We start from the raw sequence: 17,845 nt of genomic DNA on the forward strand, positions 1-17,845 counted from the left end.
AACTCCAGATTTACCCCCATTCTTAGCTGCAAGCCCCAATTTAGAGACTTCGGTAGTCAAAGCCTTCGGCTTGAGAACCCGAGTCCGTCCCTCTGGCGCACAACCTAAGCTAGGGGGGAGGAGCCCAGGAACCATCCTTTTCTCCCTAGATCCCTTTGCGTCGGCCAAATTCAGGTTCTCTGCCCCCCTCCACTAACAAGGCTTCCTTAGGGGGCGTTGCCTGTCCCTTTAAATCTCCCAACTCTCTCCTCCTTTTCCTCTCCAGAGAGCCAATCAACAAAGTCCTCATTTCTTTCCGCCCCGCCCCACCTCCCAGGGAGGGAACCCCTGGAGACCCAGACCTAGCATCACGTGCTGTGGCTTTGGTCACGTGGGAACCAGGGGCGTGCTGAGGGGGAGGAGCGCGGGAGCGGGCGGATTTCTTAATGAAGTGTATCCGCACGCGTAGTGAGAAAGCGGTGAGGGAGGGGGAAGCTCCGGGAGGAGGAGGGGAGGAGTGGAGAGAGAGGGGAGGAGGGATGGGGGGAGGGAAAAAGGGAGCGAGGTGTCTCCCTAGCTCGCTGCCTCTGGCAAGTGGAGTTTTTAAAAAGCTGGAGCAGATCATGTCATGACGACTTCGCTGCTCCTGCACCCGCGCTGGCCGGAGAGCCTTATGTACGTCTATGAGGACAGCGCGGCGGAGAGTGGCAGCGGCGGGGGAGGCGGCGGCGCGGGCGGCGCGGGGGGCGGCTGCAGCGGAGCGAGCCCCGGCAAAGCCCCGAGCATGGACGGGCTGGGCGGCAGCTGCCCGGCCAGTCACTGCCGCGACCTGCTCCCGCACCCCGTGTTGGGTCGCCCGCCGGCTCCTCTGGGTGCTCCTCAAGGCGCCGTCTACACGGACATCCCAGCCCCGGAGGCAGCGCGCCAATGCGCCCCACCGCCGGCGCCCCCCACCTCGTCCAGCGCCACCCTGGGCTATGGTTACCCATTCGGGGGCAGCTACTACGGCTGCCGCCTGTCGCACAACGTGAACCTGCAGCAGAAGCCTTGCGCCTACCACCCGGGTGACAAGTACTCGGAGCCGTCGGGCGCCCTGCCTGGTGACGACCTTTCCTCCAGGGCCAAGGAGTTCGCCTTCTACCCCAGCTTCGCCAGCTCCTACCAGGCAATGCCCGGCTACCTGGACGTGTCGGTGGTGCCCGGGATCAGCGGGCACCCGGAGCCGCGTCACGACGCGCTCATCCCTGTCGAAGGCTACCAGCACTGGGCTCTTTCCAATGGCTGGGACAGTCAGGTGTACTGCTCCAAGGAGCAGTCGCAGTCCGCCCACCTCTGGAAGTCTCCCTTCCCAGGTAAGGAAGGGGCCTGAGCGGCAGCGCCGCCGCCAGGGACCCCTCCCCGCCCTGCCTGCCCCGCGGCTCCGCGCCCCAGCCACCCCCGCCGTCTGGCCCCGGCGCGCCGGCTCGGCTGGGCTGTCGAAGGAGCCGGCCGGGCGAGCTGTGCTGAGGAATGCGCTGGGGAAGAAATCTGCTCCGACACGTTCCCCGGAGCTGCCGGGTCGAGAGTGAAGCAATCAGAGGCGCCCGAGCGCCGGCTGGGCTCCGGTCGGGAGCTTACCGCCTCCTCCCCCCCCCCGCTGCCCGCTCCAGCTTTTTGCAGGGATCCTGGCCCTTAAACCCGTTTCCGGCCAGGAATGGGTTGGGATTCGGTCTCTCTTGCCTTGGAGCCTAGAACAAAACCCTCAAAGTGGCTAACTGGGGATTTGAGGAGAGTCTTTACCTTTCAGGGTCTGTCAGGCGCCAGACACTATAGCTTTAAAATAGGGATCTAATTCGCCAGAGCCTATAGAAATGTATAGTGTTTTCTTTTTAAACTTGACTGTGGATGTTCTTTAAGAGAGCAGAAAAGCTTTAAAAAAAAAAAAAATCTCTGTAGAGGGAGTGTAAGATTTATATCCTCTCCTGAGATGCAAAATTTTCTTTGCTTCTCTGATACACAGAGCTTAAATCCTGTGAATCCGCTGCCAAGTCCTCCAAATGAGAGTTAGTTACCCACATTCCAGACAGAGAAAAGGGATCTGAGAGGTTGGAGAGGCAAGACGGTGCTGCGGTCCGTTGAGGTTTGGGCCTCGGCTTGGAACGCCTGACTCTTGTCTGGCTGTGTGTGCAAGACTCATGTACTGTTCCTCTGACTAAGGCTATCTCTAAAAAGGAAAAAATCCCTTAACTCCCTCTCACTCCCCAAAAGAGAAAGACCAGTCTAGGTCTCCCAAAATCGCATCAGGAACTTTGGGTTCCATTCTGATCGGAGAAATAAGTTTTGTTTTGTTTTTTGTTTTTGTTTTTTGGAGGGGGGCATCTAGAGAAGCCAGCATGTGGGATCTGCCCTCCCTACTGAGCTGGAAAAGAGTCCTCTCTCTTCTGACGCTCCAGAAATCCTTGGGAGTCCAGGGAAGCCAAAGATAAATCCCCACTGCCCAGAAGGAGCCCCTGGCCTCACATGCTAGGCCTGGGGATTTTTCATTGGAAAGGACCAACCCAAAGACCTCTTAAAGGTGGATCTGAAATTCTTCTGCATCCAGGATTGGGTGGAGAGATAGATGGGGAGGAATCACTGAATGATGTTACAGAATGTAGCAAAAACATTATGATAAGTAGTATGAAGTCACTATAACAGAAGTCAATACCAGAGCTAGACATCCCCCCATTTCTGACTGCCAGAATTGATGGCATGGTTGTGGTACATTGGTTTCATACACTACCCTCTCTGCATCAGCTATAAGATTTTTATAGAATATAATTTTATTAATTAATGTGAAGCATAGACTGACACATTTTATAAGATAAGCCATTCATATGTAGACATTCCATAATACATTTGTAGAAGATAGGCTGCCTTTCACTTCTCTAGCTCATGAAAGAGAAAGCTTCTTGGATGAGGGTTCAGCAGGAATCTTAGAGATAGTAAAACAGATGTTCATGTCAAGATGGTTGGTGGGCTGGGAAGCTGGAACCAACTCAGCTCACTGTAGGCCTTGAGCAAAAAGTAACTCTTCACAATGAAGAAGGAGCTGCTGTTGCTTCCCTGAATAGGCATGCAGGTTGTGTGGTGGGTATAGCATTGGAGAGAAGCTCAGAATTATCTTTGAGCAAATAAACATCTTAAAGATTCCCAGAAACAAGAACAACACACTTTTTTTAAAGGATCTGCTAAAAAATAAACACTTTTATATCACAGCCTTCAAAAAGAAACAACTTTGAAATAAAAAAAAAAAAAAACCACACAGCCCAATTGAGATTTAATACACTTGCAAATTACTACAGAGAAGTGAATATAAAACCCAGTGTGCTTCCGATGTTCTGAGCTCATACTCCCATGTAGAAATAGATTCCAGCTGGTGCATCTCAGTGCCTGGAGAGGTCCAGGAGAGAGGCAGATGAAAAAGAAATTATCTTCAGACACCCTCCATCTTTCTACCCACACAGGTCTTTTAGAAGTAGTGAGATTTTCAGATAACTCTGTCTATGCAATTGTGGTTCATTCAGCAACATCTAGCCATAAACACTACTGTCTCTCTTCACTGCCTCTGGCTCTGAGAAACCTCACCTATGGTAGTCTGGGCTGGTGTGGGAGATGGAGGCAATTGTTCAGAAAGATCTAGATAATTAGAGCTGTGAAGAGTTGTGGTTTCTTTCTCCCAATTATACAGACCCATGCTTCACTGTTCTGACACCACACACACACACACACACACACACACACACACACTGTGGTGAGTAGATACTCTTCTTTTTCACAAAAAGGAAGACATTCTAGGAGAGAATTAGGAGAAAGAAATAAGAGAGACAGTTCTGAGATAGATGGATGATAGAAAGAAAGAAAGAAAGATAGATAGATAGATAGATAGATAGATAGAGCAAAGAGAAAACAAAACAAGAAAATAGTAGACTTTTGGAGCACATACTAAGTCTATACTGACAAAGTCTTTGAATTTGAATTGAAAAGAACCATGAGCTGAGCAGAATGATCCTCAAATCCCAGAGCTTACTAATGAGGTGGGCAATCTTTAAGGCTCCCTACACAGGAGCCTCTCAGCCCCAAAACAAAACAATGGTACAACATTGTTTTCCTTCTTATTTGCTGATTAGATTTGGAAGTACCAATTGGTTGTGTAGGTGATCTGGAAGGACACTAGGGCAGGAGACATTGGGACACTAATAGCCAAGTCCCCATTCTATGTAGTGTAGACACAGCTCAAAGTCTAAGCTACTAAATGCTCTCATATCTGTAGAGTCTACTTCTTTTCTAGCCAAAACAAAGACAATGGAAGGTGCTCCTTCAAGAAGGAAAGGCAGGAGCTATTACCTCAGGAGGTAAAAACAACCCACTGTTCTGTTTGACCCCTGAAAAACTTGAAGTCAATCCTTGACATCCAATAGAGAAAATAATAATGACGATGATAACCAATTTAGAGCAGTTATCTACATTTTAATCATATTTTTAGGGTTGTGCTGATTAAACTTCATTATAAATTTAGAGTTGATGTTTAGGGAGCTACAGATGGTGAAATTTAAAAAATCAGCCACAATTTAACTGGTTACTTCAAGGACTGAAACCCATCTTTGTCTCACTTTGCCCTTCAACAAAGGGGATATACCCCACTTCTATTTTGACCTTTACTGTGGCTGTATGTGAAGAGTCAGAAGAGTCTAGATTGAAGTTCTGTCATTGGAGTCATTTTCCTTACTCTTGAGCCTCTGATTTCTGATCTTGTAAAGTGTGTTTAGTAAAATACAATTGAAGAAATGTTCAGAGGGGGGAAAACTCTCATTATATCATTAACTTTTTCTCTTCATTTTTATTCTTGTCCCAGAATCATCGGTTTCTCAAACCACTGGTTCAATCTATAAGAGTAAAACAAATTGAAAACAAGTCCTTTAAATTTTTGTCGTGTGTGTGTGTGTGTGTGTGTGTGTGTGTGTGTGTCTACACAATATATGTATCTTTTAACTTGACAGATCATATCTACTAAACTGAAGTTGCTTTTTTTTTTTTAGGTTAAAAAATCTTGGCTTACACAGTGGCAGAGAAACATTTGATTTTCGTGAGAAATTGTCACCATTAAGACAGCCTGAACAGACCACAGGAACCCCTTTCCCATTTTATTCCTGGGCTCTATATTCCTCTCTGATTTCAATCTTAACCTCCCACTTCCCCTCCCTGTATGGTGGGCCATGGGTCTCTGAGAGAGAGACAGATTCACTAGGAATGGCAGCACAGGGAAGATGCTTGTAGGGCAGGGTGTAACACTTTAGCAAATGCCTTCTGCCTTCAGAATTGTCTAACAATTCCAAAGGACCATAGGAATGAAGAGAAAACCTCAGATACTCAGTCATTAGCATCCACCTGAAGTCCAACAATGGCAAGGAAAACTATGAGGGTTGAGCTAGTCATACAATCTCCCTACTACTGTGGCCTTTCATTGCTAAGAGTACAGGTGGAGAGTGATATACTATTTTGAATTCCTGTGGAATGCTCCAAGCCTGAAGAAACTAAAAGAGTAATAGCTGGGTCTACAAGGGTAGATAGAGCCTATGGTACCAGGGTGTTAAGGTTTCTTTCAGTCTTGGAAGAGCAAAAAAAGAGGAAAGTTGGAATAGAATTTGTTCTTTTTGGTGAAACTTGGGTTGTGTTAGATGGTTCACAACACTGGGCCCCCATTTCTAAGTGACTGATCCACAAGCAGTCTGGCTTCATCTGATAGTTTCTTCCCTATGTTGGTAAATCAAATCCATACTGCAAGGCTAGACTAGTTCATGGGCCTGAGCACCCTAAGGCCTAAGGAGGTACTTGATAGTCTGTATCCCTGTAGCTGATTCGCTGCCTGCCAAGCTCTCCTCAAACATAGAACAACCTAAGTCCTTCCCCTGACAAAGAGGAGAATATAGGGTGTAGGGACCCTGTTGTGCTAACTGGATGAAGGAGTTTTCTGAACAGCGGCACTCCAGCAAACATGACCAGAAAGAGGACTTGGAGGTACCCATCTGAGAGCCTAGGGTTTCCAATCAAAGATGTTGTGAAGAATATAGTGGAGACTGAGGCAATAGGAAAAATCAATAATACCGATCCTCTGTTTTATTTTTAAATAACATTTTACCATGGCTTTTTTGCATTCGTTTTGATTTACTTTTTTTTAAAAGTGCCTTAAAATACTATCTTGGCTACTGAGTTTCTTTGAGCCTCTATTCCTTAAAGTTTGTACCCAACAGGAGGTTGGTACCCAGTGGCTTCACCTTTTGTGGCCTTACAAACAACAGAGGTATTTAGTATTGGGGTGCCTCACCAAGCCGAACAATCTGGGGGCCCAGTTGAGCCCCTGTGGGAACTGCGCCTGCAGGCCGGTGGCCCTGGCCCCCCACCTCACTTGCTCCTGCCCACCTTTTCTCTTCCTCCTTAGACGTGGTTCCCCTACAGCCTGAAGTGAGCAGCTACCGGCGTGGGCGCAAGAAACGTGTGCCCTACACCAAGGTGCAGCTGAAGGAGCTAGAAAAGGAGTACGCAGCCAGCAAGTTCATCACCAAAGAGAAGCGCCGGCGCATCTCAGCCACCACGAACCTCTCGGAGCGCCAGGTCACCATCTGGTTCCAGAACAGGCGGGTGAAAGAGAAGAAGGTAGTCAGCAAATCGAAAGCGCCTCATCTTCACTCCACCTGACCATCCACCCGCCCACCCTGTCTATTTATGTTGCTTTGTACCATAACAGAATTCACCTGAAGGACGCTCCACCGCTCCACCGGTGCAGACCACTATTTAATCTTACGGAGAAAGAGGAACAGTGCGCTGCGCTTACCCTACTCCCCATCTCACCCCTAATCCCAACCCCCCAGAGGGCACCCCCTCAGCATCCGCAGCTGTAGAGGTGGGATTGCAGGAGGAAGAATGTCTCTACACCCCTGGCTTTCATGGTTTGTCCTACTAGAAAGCTGAGTGGCTAGGAGAGCCCAATCATTCCTATCAAAGCAGGGCTGAGGGATTCCAAACGACTCAGTTCTAGCCTCTTCCTGTGCCTAGGCTTCTGAAAGACCCTCCTTCTGGGGCGCATGGTCACAGGATCTGGGGCTCTCTTGCTTTCTTTCCTGTTTCCCCATTTTACTATGGCCCCTGAACTCTGTAAGGTATCCTAGTTACGATTTTTCTGTGCATCTTTTTTTTTTTTTTAAATCGTGTTAACATTGATGATAATCTTTGGGCCTGGCAGCGTGATTGGAGTTGAGACAATGCTTGGAGCTTGTAGGTTTTCTTTTTTGTTTCTGTCAGTCTTCAACAAAAGCTGGGCTTGGTGAAGCCCCTAGTCACATCCTGCCCCAGAAATGATTTCCCAGGAGGTGCCTTTGACCCCACTGTCTCCTCCGCTTTGCACTCTCAGTCCTGTGGAAACCCAAGGAGGAAAAAAAAAAAAACCTCCCATCACAACGCTAAGTGCGGCTTCTGTCTCTCTTTCTCTCTCGTGATAAGGTTGGGAATTAGGCCAGGCTTAGAATCAAAACTTTTACAAACCTTAAAGGAAATGGAAGGTGGGTCTTCCAGAAGTTCTTCAGTCCTGTCTCCATGTTAGCAATAGCAGATGTCAGAGAGACCACACACTTTCATTTTTACTGATATCCTAAGGGTAGCTTGAGGAGCTGATCAAGGAGGCTAAAATCACCAGCTCTGAATAAACCAGCCTAATGTAGATTCTGCCTAATTTCTCCCTCCTCAAAACCCAACTTGGTGCTGTGGGGGCCCCCTCACCTCCTCCCTTCCTACTGGCTCATTACAAAACAGTGTTCTTTTGAAATGCCCATTCGAAATAGGCTCTTTTTTTTTTTAATGTTATGTATCTGTATATAGTATTGTGATGTCTGAATGGCAATATATTGAATGCAAAGAAGAAAAAACCCCACAAACATGTTTTTAAAATAAAATATCCTTTTGTTTTTGGCCTTGATTTTATTGCTAAGGTTCCTTCTGAAGCCTTTCTCTCCTTACTCTTCAAGGAAGATTATAATGGACCAAACCAGCCAGACAGGGCCAGAGAAGAATATAGACATCACCTACAACAGTAGATCCCCAACCTATATTTCTCTCCAGGAAAGTTTTGGAGCCATTTGGATTTTCTATTCTATTTAGATAAGAGAACTTCACATCTTCATACCCAACTTAGATGGATTTGTATTGGGAGAGGGAAAGGTGATCTGTCACTGAAAAACTCTGAAAGCGGGTGAGGAAAGGTCATTGGTGAGTAATTTGTAGGTGGTAGAGCTCTTAATCTAGCATGCTCAAAGCCATAGATTTGTTCTCTAACTGTTTCTAGTGTGTTAGGAAGGTAGCACTTGGCTAAGAAGTGACTGTGGAAATGATAGCAACAGTCCAGGTGGTAGGCAGGTCATCTTAGGTTCCTATAGGCAGAATACCCTAGGGGTGCACAGTCAGTTCAGGTCTGGGGTTGGGGTTGGGGTGGTCTTTGTACAGTTTGATAGAGGTAGCTTGGAGCCCCACTTTTCCAGGCTATACTCTTTTCTTTGTCCCATCCACCTAGACTGGGAAGTCTGAATGCCAGGACAGGACCCTCGAGCATCCAGTTTGTCAGGCCAGCTCCACTTTTATTTTCTAGAATTCCTAAGAACCCCTGTCTTCCAGGAGCCTGTGTAGATGCTGCCACTAATTTGTTTTCCTTGTCATGACTGTGCCTATCTCCCTATCTGGTGGAGTTAATGAGATCATTAAGTTGTCAGGTTAAGAGACTTTTAAAAAGCAATATAACCTAAAACAATGTTATCTCAGATTAAATCTTTACTGCAGCAACACACACACACACACACACACACTTCTCTCTCTCCTGCGACATAGAAAGACTGAAGGCATCAGGTTGATAATCAGAGAAAATCAGAGTTCTCTGGCTCCCTTTGCCTGATAGAACTGAAGCTTATAAATTTTAATGTAAATAAATGTTTTCTTGGGGTGGGGAAGCAAAACAAACACACACACACACACGTACACACACACGTACACACACACACACACACACACACACACACACACACACACACACTGAGAGACAAAGAACCCGAAGAATTCACCCTCCGTGGAGTCTATGCTATTGAAGTACTGCCAGTCCTATTCAACACTCAACTCTGGGCTGACTATAGAGAACCACACACTTGGCAGTGGAGATTTGAAAGGGAATAGGTGAATCACCCAGAAACCAGAGTCACTGTTAATTTTATTTCCCTTTCTCTCCCCACCAACAATCTGAATCTGTTTTCAAAAGCCCCTGAACCTCTTCTAAGACAAAAAGAGTTGTTTAGACAGAGAAAGGAAGCAAACTTAGGGCTCTTCTGGTCTCAGGGTATGGGTCCTCAGGTCTCTTAGTCATCCTGGTACTCCTATAACACTTTATAGACATAATAAAAACTGAGGACATCATGGGTAAAGATAATTTTAGAGTTCTCCAAGGTAGCCCTCCACTTCTGCACACAAACCTATACTTAATCAAAGGGTCAAGTCTTAGCTGATGAGGTGGCACACCTGCAATCAAGCTCTATCTTGGGGTTGAGGTAGGAGGATTGATTGAACCTAGGCATTCAGGGCACATCTGGGTAATATAAAGAGATGGCCCGTTGATGCAGGAAAATAAAATCTTCCTATGAGGAAGGAAGCACCCTAAACTCCCAGAAGCAGGTGATGGAAAAGAGAAGAAGCCCTGCGTGGGGTCCCGAGGACACAGGGGACACTGAGAAGGCAGGCAAGCAAGGTGTGCCCATTGTGCCAAAGCTTGCCCAGGGTTCTTTGTATTTTCAAACACTCAACTGAATATATCAGCTTGATTGTTGAGGATTATAATACCTGGATTAATTTTGGAGATGCACCTCTAATCAGAGTAAATAAATCTTTTATAAAGCTCCGTTATCTTGTTTTCTAGGGAAGCAAAGATGGGAAATGTATTCTTTCCTTGGTTGAACCCATTTTCTTTCTTTCAAGAGATAATACCATCTTTGGGAGTGCATGTGTATGCTAGCAATGGAGACTGTCCTCCTGCTTGCATGTATGTGAGTGTTGTCAGCTCAATCATTTCAAGCTGAACATTAACTTTGTCTTTATTTACACATATCAAAGAAAACCTTCCACTTCAAGAACAGTCTCCTAAGATTTGTTTGGAGTAAGGTTTTTGTAAGCAACTGTAAGGGCACCTCGGCGTGGGAAAAATGGGCTGTGAACACAGAGCTTTCCTTCTTGGAAACAGGCTCCAGTTCTCATAATTCCCCCATTCCCCCAGCTTCTCCAAGCCCCAAGCCCAAAAGCTGGAATGCCTAGGACCACTGGGGTTTCATAGTACTCTCCTTTGAAGGACACTTTGCCATCATGCCAGGTAGGACTTGGGTGGGGTGAGTCTTTTGGTATTAGGGGAGAAAACTCATCCCTGCCCACAAGAATCTCATCTAGGGCTAGAAGGATGGGCCTCCCATTAAAAGTCTCAGAGTCAGGAACCCACCTGAGAATACAAGTTCAACAACTCTCTAGGCAGATCCCTCCATGGCTTCTGGGAAAACAGCTCCTGAGTTTGATCCATGGGTGTCTAAGTCAGCAATGGGGATGAGATGGTGGATAACAACCCATGTAGATGCATAGCACTATCAGCTCTGTAAAAGTCCCTCTTACTGGAGCTGGGGGGGGGGGGTCCCTGTAGCAGCTCCATCGTGTTCAAATGAAAATTCTCCCACCCAGAACCCAGAGTCCTGACATGGTATCAGAGCCCACCTTCAAGAAAACTCCAAGAGCAGATGTGTATCTACCAGACGTACGGTGGAGGAGAGTTGAGAGGCCCTGGGGAACGAGGGACTTCTGGGAGGAGGAGGGGGGCCAGAGCTTTTTCACAACCAACCAGACTCTTCCCCTTTTAGCCTTGACCGTGACTAGGTCTTTCTGACCTTGACATCACAGAATCACCGGGAAAGGGGGGGGGAGGGTGGAAAAGGCCTTGATCTTCCGGTGGCTAGAAAAAGGGAGGGCTGCTTGTCCCCTAGAAGCGCCATCCCTTTTCCCGCCGGAACCCTCAGCCTCTGTTTACACAGAGAGGAGGTGTCGCCTCCAGTCTAGACAGGGGCGCTAATAACGCCCATAAAAGGCGGCCTCTCCAGAGAGGCTGTGGTAACTCAGCCTCCTGATCGCCAGCCACTGACTGCTCCCTCCGCCTCTGGTGCCCCGCCCCTCAGATACCTTGGCGGAGCCGGTGGGCATGAGTTGGGGGGGGGTGGATGCAGAAGGTTTCTAAAGGCTAATAACCCCTTCCCCTCGCCATTCTGAGCCTCCTCAGTCTCCAAAGGTAAGTTGACTCCTGCTCTCCCAGCCCAGTCAGTATGTGTGTGTGGGGGTGTGGTAACAGAACATTCTTTCACCCCCAACAACCTCCTGGGTATATTGCTCCAACCTAAAACGTACCCTCTCTCAGGACTGGGACTGGATTTTTTAAAACAGCTGAGTAGCTGTGTTTGGCAGAACCTGAGCATATCTCCATCCTCTCCAGGGCTGGGCCTAGTTAGTGGGCACTATCGCGGACAAAGGACCAGGCTGAGGAATGAGGATACTGGGAGTAATACTCCCACCTCCTCCCCAACCCAGCTTTGAGGTGCAGGAAACCAGGCCTGGGTCTCTTCCCTAGTAACAGTAGCAATGGGTGTGGCTTTTATAGGCTTTTTTTTTTTTTTTTAACTTGGTCCCCACACCTTTCCTGACACTCAGTAATTTACTAGTCAAGGAGATCCTCTGCTGGCGGAGGGGGAAAATGTCAGAGTTGACAGTCTATTTAACTGTTAGCACTACAGGAAAACCTCGGAGAAAATAAGGGAGATGTCTCTGGTAGAGGTGCTCATGATGGGGGTCTTCCAAATGTTCACTCCGGAAGACTCACCACCTCCCACTTTTCTGAGTGAAAAGTGAAAAGTGAGCTGGGGCATTTTGATGGGCGGGACCCAGAGGAGCCTGAGTCTGAAAGCCTGCTTGAGCTTCAGGGTTAGTCCAAATCTCCACCTCCAGGCTGTAGATCCCTAGAAAACAGCACTGCGCAGGCGATTTCCCAATTTGATGTTTTGGTTCAGGGCACTTGCAGGAATGGTGGAGGCCAGATGGACTCCATCCCCAAGAGGAACCAGTGAAGAGTCCAATTAGGAGAGAGAGGCCTCCTTCTACCCATTCCCGTTGCCTTATCTGAATGTGAAAAAGGTCCATCCCAAGCCTGAACAATCCCAAAGGGATCAGATTGGGGACAGTGAATGAAGAGAGTCCCCCATCCCCCAGCCATCATTTTTCTTCTCCTTGTAGAGCCAGCTTACGTCCCTACAGGGGCTAGTCCCTGCCTCATTTGCATGTGCAGTTAGCCCCTTTCTGCGGGTCTCTTTGGCCTCAGCTCACCAAAGAAAAAGAAAAAGCGAACCAAATAATTCTCTGTTTGGGATTAGCAAAAGAATGCAGCCTCATCACAGTCGCTTTGCCTGGGCCACTAGAGCCGGTGGAGATTTTATAATTAACTTCTGACTATCCCATACCAGTAGAGGCCAAAGATGCCAGAGGGATGGAGGCACAGAGAAGGTGTGGGGAGGCAGAGGGGTGTCCTGTTAGTAACCGATCCTGAAGGACGCTAGCTGCCTTTCTTGGGTTTTCTGGGGAAACCTTGGACTATATCCTTGCCTTCAGTTTTAATTAACCCCTGAGTTAATGAACAGGGCATAGCTGAGTCTGACCAGCTGTAGCGAAAGCAGTGGCCTAGCAGATATGCCACCCCTTGGAGCCTCATGATTTGATGAATGTACTGGAGAGTTCCGAAGCATCAATTGTTCTGCTGTTGACCAATGATGATGATTTTATGTGTGGGCAGCGGAGTGATGGCGTATTAACTCAGACTAAGCGCAGCTACCCAACTACCGAAGGCCTTGGACTGCCATAACCCTCCTGGTCTCTTGGGGAACTGCTCTTGGTGAGCTAGATTTAGAGTTGAAGCTTCGCACCCTAGCCTCCCGCCGGGCCTGGGGATCCAGGTTGGAAGTGGTGTTTTTGTCCGAACCCGGTTCAGAAACTGGGCGGCTAAGCTGCCAGGTTACTTAGAGGCAAACAGAGCTTATCGTGTTGCTCGAGAAAACTGGATGCTTGGGTTGTCAGGGTCCTCAGCGGGGGCCCTGAAAACCCCTAAATTTACATGTTTTGGGGAACAGGACTCTGAGAACAGGAATTTTGCTGAGGACAGTCATCAGCTTTCCTCGACAAAAATTAGCATGTATTGCTCGGAAGGAAGAGGGTTTTGTGAGTGGACCTGTGCCAAGTCTGAGAGCTGGAGAAAATGGTTTTGTCGGGGTCATATCATGCTGGGAAAAAATGCGTGTCTGAAGAAGAAACCCTCTCGTTTCATTCTCATTTCCCCTGGCCTTGCATCTGCCGCCCTGTGGCTGCCGCTTGAGTGCTCAGCAGTGTGACCCAGGAAGGCAGGGAGAAAAGCTCCTGACCTGAGATTTGTAACTGAGGAAAGATGGGAGAAGGACCTTCTTCCTGAGGTCCCTTTTTGTGGAGATTAGCATTGTCCGAAGGGAAACTAGAATGGGGAGAAGACTCCACCCAACAAAGGCTAATGGCTGTGGCAAAGACAGCTCAGCATCCCTCACACCAACAATAGCGGCAGAGCGCCGAGGCCTGGAGAGCCTGGGCGGAGACCTCGCTGCCAAGCGCAATGCTCTGATTGAAATCTGTAATATTGAGATCACATCCTTTGATTTCTGTGACCAAAATGACCCCCACATAATTTTTTAAACTAGATGTTCGTGTGCACTCGATGAATCTTGAAAACGGAGAAATAAATGAAATTCGAAGATGCTGTGAAATGAGATCTGTGGCTGAGGGATGCTCCTCTCTGTAGCCTTACAACCCCTTAATCAATTACACACAAAAAAGACCACTGAAGGCCGGGCCTCCTCCTGGTGCTGAATGAAGGTTGACTGTAGAGGCTGGCATCCCACCTCCTGGACCTCGGGGCTTCTAGCTTGTGGCCCAGGCATTGGGCGGGCTCCTGGGTACGGGTGGGGCCAAGCAGGCTGCCAGGAAGGCTCGGGAGGGGGAAGGAAAACCGGCCAAGCGGGGCGAGGGGCGGGCGCTAAGCTGCGGGCTGTTAGCTGCGCGGGGCAGGGCAGCGCCCGCGGGGACACATTTCTGTCCCTGTGAGCAGCTATGGTTTGGGATATGAAATCGCTTCGGTAACAGTGGAATTCGAAGAATCTGCGTCTCTTTCGGCCGCGTCCGGCACAGGAGAGAGGGGCGGGAGAGAGAAAAGGGGATGATGAGAATCCCTGCGATTCGGTCTGTGTTTTGTAGCTTTGACTAACTCCCAGATATTTCACCTACATTCCTTCATTCTCTCCCTCTCCGTCTCCCTTTCCCTCTCTTTCTCTCTCTCCAATTCTTGTCTCCAATTCTCTGAAAAAATCGTCATGATCTTTTTAACATGTATATGTTGTCAAACTATGTATTCAACCTTGAACAACCGACGCTCAAAATAATCAGAGATAGGAGTTTCTCTGCTATGACGCTAATAAAATGCATCTGATCTAAACTGTTTTTTCTCTTCATGAGCTGTTTGGTGCCCCATTTGAAATCCCAATGTGAACTTGCAGATGTTCATTATCGCTAACAGCCAGAGCTAGCTTCTCAGCATTCTCTGGAATTTTTTTTTCGCCGTAAATTAAATTTTGAACCCCCAACAGGATACTTCTCCAAGGTTTTCCCTCACTCTCGTCCTACCTCAGAATGCAACCCACTCCTGACCTCTGTACTGCTCTGCAATAGCCCCAGAAGCCAGCCCACAGGTTGTGGGGTGATCTTCTTTGCTGTAGGAATATGCCATCTTTCAGGCAGCCAGTTTCTGCTAAACCGCTGACAGTCCCCTGTCACAAAGACCAGGAAGCTCCTAGTAGCTCCTCAGTCCCTAGAAGTCACACCCGAAAAATAGTTCGACACCCCCCCTCCCCAGATTATCAAGAGCAGGCAAACCGGTCCTTACTGAAGTCAGCACCTTCGTTTGTTCTTCTCAGGGCCTTCACTTCTTCCTCTTCCGGTGAGTGGAGGCTAAGGTGGCTCCAGGCTGGGGTTAGGGTTACAGAAAACAGCATTATCAGTTCCCCCAAATCTTTCTTATGTGAAAGAACCCCAAACAGCTCTTCCTAGCCTAAGAAGAAAAAGGCGACGGAGAGAACGCAGCCATGAGGCAGGGCTGAGAGGGAGCTACAGGGAAACCTGTTCTCACCCCCACTTCGCCTCTACTGTAAATAAACCCGAGCTAAGGGCTCATCCGTCTCCTTAAACAGCCAGTAAACTTTATATGACACAATATCTAATAGTAATTTATTGGGGAGATATTGTAAATTCCAACGGTTTTAGTTAATAAAGGAGCTAATTAAAGAGGGATGGGCTGTACTCGGCCAGCTGTTGGTGATAAGATAATACATCTGGGGGGGGTTTGCGTGGGTGTAGAGGTATGTACGCGCTGATATTTTTGGTGTGGCTTTTTTTTTTCGCCCCGCGTCGGGCGATCGCTTCCTCGTCTGCGTTAGGTTTTATATGATTTTTAAAAACCGGAATCCAACGAATAAATCTGCTGCCTTTCTCTTCCCCACCACCACCCCCGAGATTGGGGAAGGGGGAAGTTGGAGTTGGTGCAAGGAATGTGGGTGGGGGGTTCGGTTGTCCCCACCCCTCCCCCTGGCGGTAGCGCCCACGTGAGTAAGGCGGCCAATGGGTGGCTGGTGCAGGTTTAACTATGTTTAATGTCAGATAGCAATAAAGTAGAAGCTGCCGGTCGGGCCCCGCGGAAATGGGCGAGCATAATCTCCTGAATCCTGGGTTTGTGGGGCCGCTGGTGAACATCCACACGGGAGACACCTTTTACTTCCCCAACTTCCGCGCGTCAGGGGCGCAACTCCCGGGGCTGCCTTCGCTGTCCTACCCACGCCGCGACAACGTGTGCTCGCTGCCCTGGCCCTCTGCCGAGCCATGCAATGGCTACCCGCAGCCCTATCTCGGCAGCCCGGTGTCTCTCAACCCACCTTTCGGCCGCACGTGCGAGCTGGCTCGCGTGGAGGATAGCAAGGGGTACTACCGCGAGCCGTGCGCTGAGGGCGGCGGTGGGGGCCTAAAGCGGGAGGAGCGCGGGCGTGAACCCGGAGCAGGGCCCGGAGCAGCGCTGCTGCAGCTGGAGCCGTCGGGGCCGCCTGCGCTCGGCTTCAAGTACGACTACGCGGCGGGCGGCGGCGGTGGTGACGGTGGCACGGGACCTCCCCACGACCCACCCTCGTGCCAGTCACTGGAATCCGACTCCAGTTCTTCCCTACTCAACGAGGGCAACAAGGGCGCCAGCGCGGGCGACCCAGGCCCTCTGGTGTCGCCGTTGAACCCAGGCGGCGGGCTCTCAGCCAGTGGTAAGGACCCCAGCCCACTTCTGCGGCTTACTCTGACAGAACTTATTGCCAGTGTGGGCAGGGGAGACCTGAGCTGGGGCAGCCTGAGGTGACAGAACGTTCAGCGAGCTAGTGCTTCTTTTAAAAAGAAGTGCATGGGGGGGGAACTCTATAAACATGTAAATATCCTCATAAAAGAACTGGAGAGGTTTCCTTTTTTCAGCTCCTAGTGGCTGTAGTGGGCCGGGAGCTCCAGAGAACTGGGATCCTGACCGGGACTTCCCCAAGTCTGGAGGTAAAGAGGTGGAGGAGATTCCACTCCTATTTTCCAAGGCGCCTTTCCTCCAGCTTTCCCATAGGCCTCCACTACTCACATTTCTTATTTGAGAAACACAACCAACACGATTTACTACTCTAAACCGCTTGCCCACGTCTTTTTTTAACTGATGGTAGTCCCCGGTGATGTAAGGAGACCACGCAAGAAAATTTAAATAACAATGACAACAATAATAATGGTAGAAGAAAATGTAGAAGATTTTTGGAAGAAGTATGGAGAGAGAAATATAGAAAAACTGTGGGCACTACTGTGGGAGGGAGGGATGAGGGGAAAGTGGGGATAGTGATGAGGTGATGGATTGTTGAGGATGGTCTGGGTAAATGAGAAGGGAAAGGGATGATCTGGTCCGGGTGTGGGCCCAGGGTGAAAGGGTCTGGGAGAGGACCCAGGGCACTGAGCTAGTCCTCCCCCACCCCACACACATCCTCTGACCAACCCTGCGGTTCATCTCCACCCAGGCGCGCCCTGGTACCCGATCCACAGCCGCTCGAGAAAGAAGCGTAAGCCGTATTCGAAGTTGCAGCTGGCGGAGCTGGAGGGCGAGTTTCTGGTCAACGAGTTTATCACGCGCCAGCGTCGGAGGGAACTCTCGGACCGCTTGAATCTTAGTGACCAGCAGGTCAAGATTTGGTTCCAGAATCGGAGAATGAAAAAGAAAAGACTTCTGCTGAGGGAGCAAGCTCTCTCCTTCTTCTAAGAGGCAGGACCCCGCGTGCTAGCCCCAGACTGAGCTTGCCTTGGTGGAGCAGGAGGAGGGCGCAGCCTGGGACACAGTCCCGCTTACAACGCTGGGCCTCTGGCAGGCTCCCCCTGGACGACTCTTGTCTGTTTTGTTCGTGGTTCCCTCCCACACACAGACACCCCCAGCGGGCCCTGCGGGTCACTGAGAGAAGGGAATAAACCTAGCTAGAGAAGGCAGAAGCCCAGGAGAGGCAAGGCCAGGCTGGGACTCTGTGGAGGGGTGGTTTATTTGAGGCAGGACTGGAGCTGCCGGGCCTCCCGCTGGGGTAGTGGGAAAGCAGCAGCGGACACACACACACACACACACACACACACACAC

The 17,845-nt window shown here is 49.2% G+C and overlaps 2 protein-coding genes across 2 annotated transcripts; both read left to right on the forward strand.

The window, feature by feature from the left end:
- The first annotated feature begins 546 nt into the window (after positions 1 to 546).
- Positions 547 to 6,820, forward strand: Hoxc13 (homeobox C13). The gene is made up of 2 exons (XM_051190063.1): positions 547 to 1,331; positions 6,437 to 6,820. The coding sequence occupies exons 1-2, from the start codon at positions 608 to 610 to the stop codon at positions 6,691 to 6,693; spliced, it is 981 nt and encodes a 326-aa protein (XP_051046020.1). The 5' UTR covers positions 547 to 607; the 3' UTR covers positions 6,694 to 6,820.
- A 9,045-nt stretch (positions 6,821 to 15,865) lies between these two features.
- On the forward strand, positions 15,866 to 17,504 carry Hoxc12 (homeobox C12). The gene is made up of 2 exons (XM_051190064.1): positions 15,866 to 16,469; positions 17,244 to 17,504. Exons 1-2 carry the CDS (start codon positions 15,866 to 15,868, stop codon positions 17,480 to 17,482), a joined length of 843 nt encoding a protein of 280 aa, XP_051046021.1. The 3' UTR covers positions 17,483 to 17,504.
- The last annotated feature ends 341 nt before the right edge of the window (positions 17,505 to 17,845 follow it).

This window comes from Phodopus roborovskii, unplaced genomic scaffold, assembly GCF_943737965.1.
Source record: "Phodopus roborovskii unplaced genomic scaffold, PHOROB, whole genome shotgun sequence".
In the NCBI taxonomy this organism is placed as follows: Eukaryota; Metazoa; Chordata; class Mammalia; order Rodentia; family Cricetidae; genus Phodopus; species Phodopus roborovskii.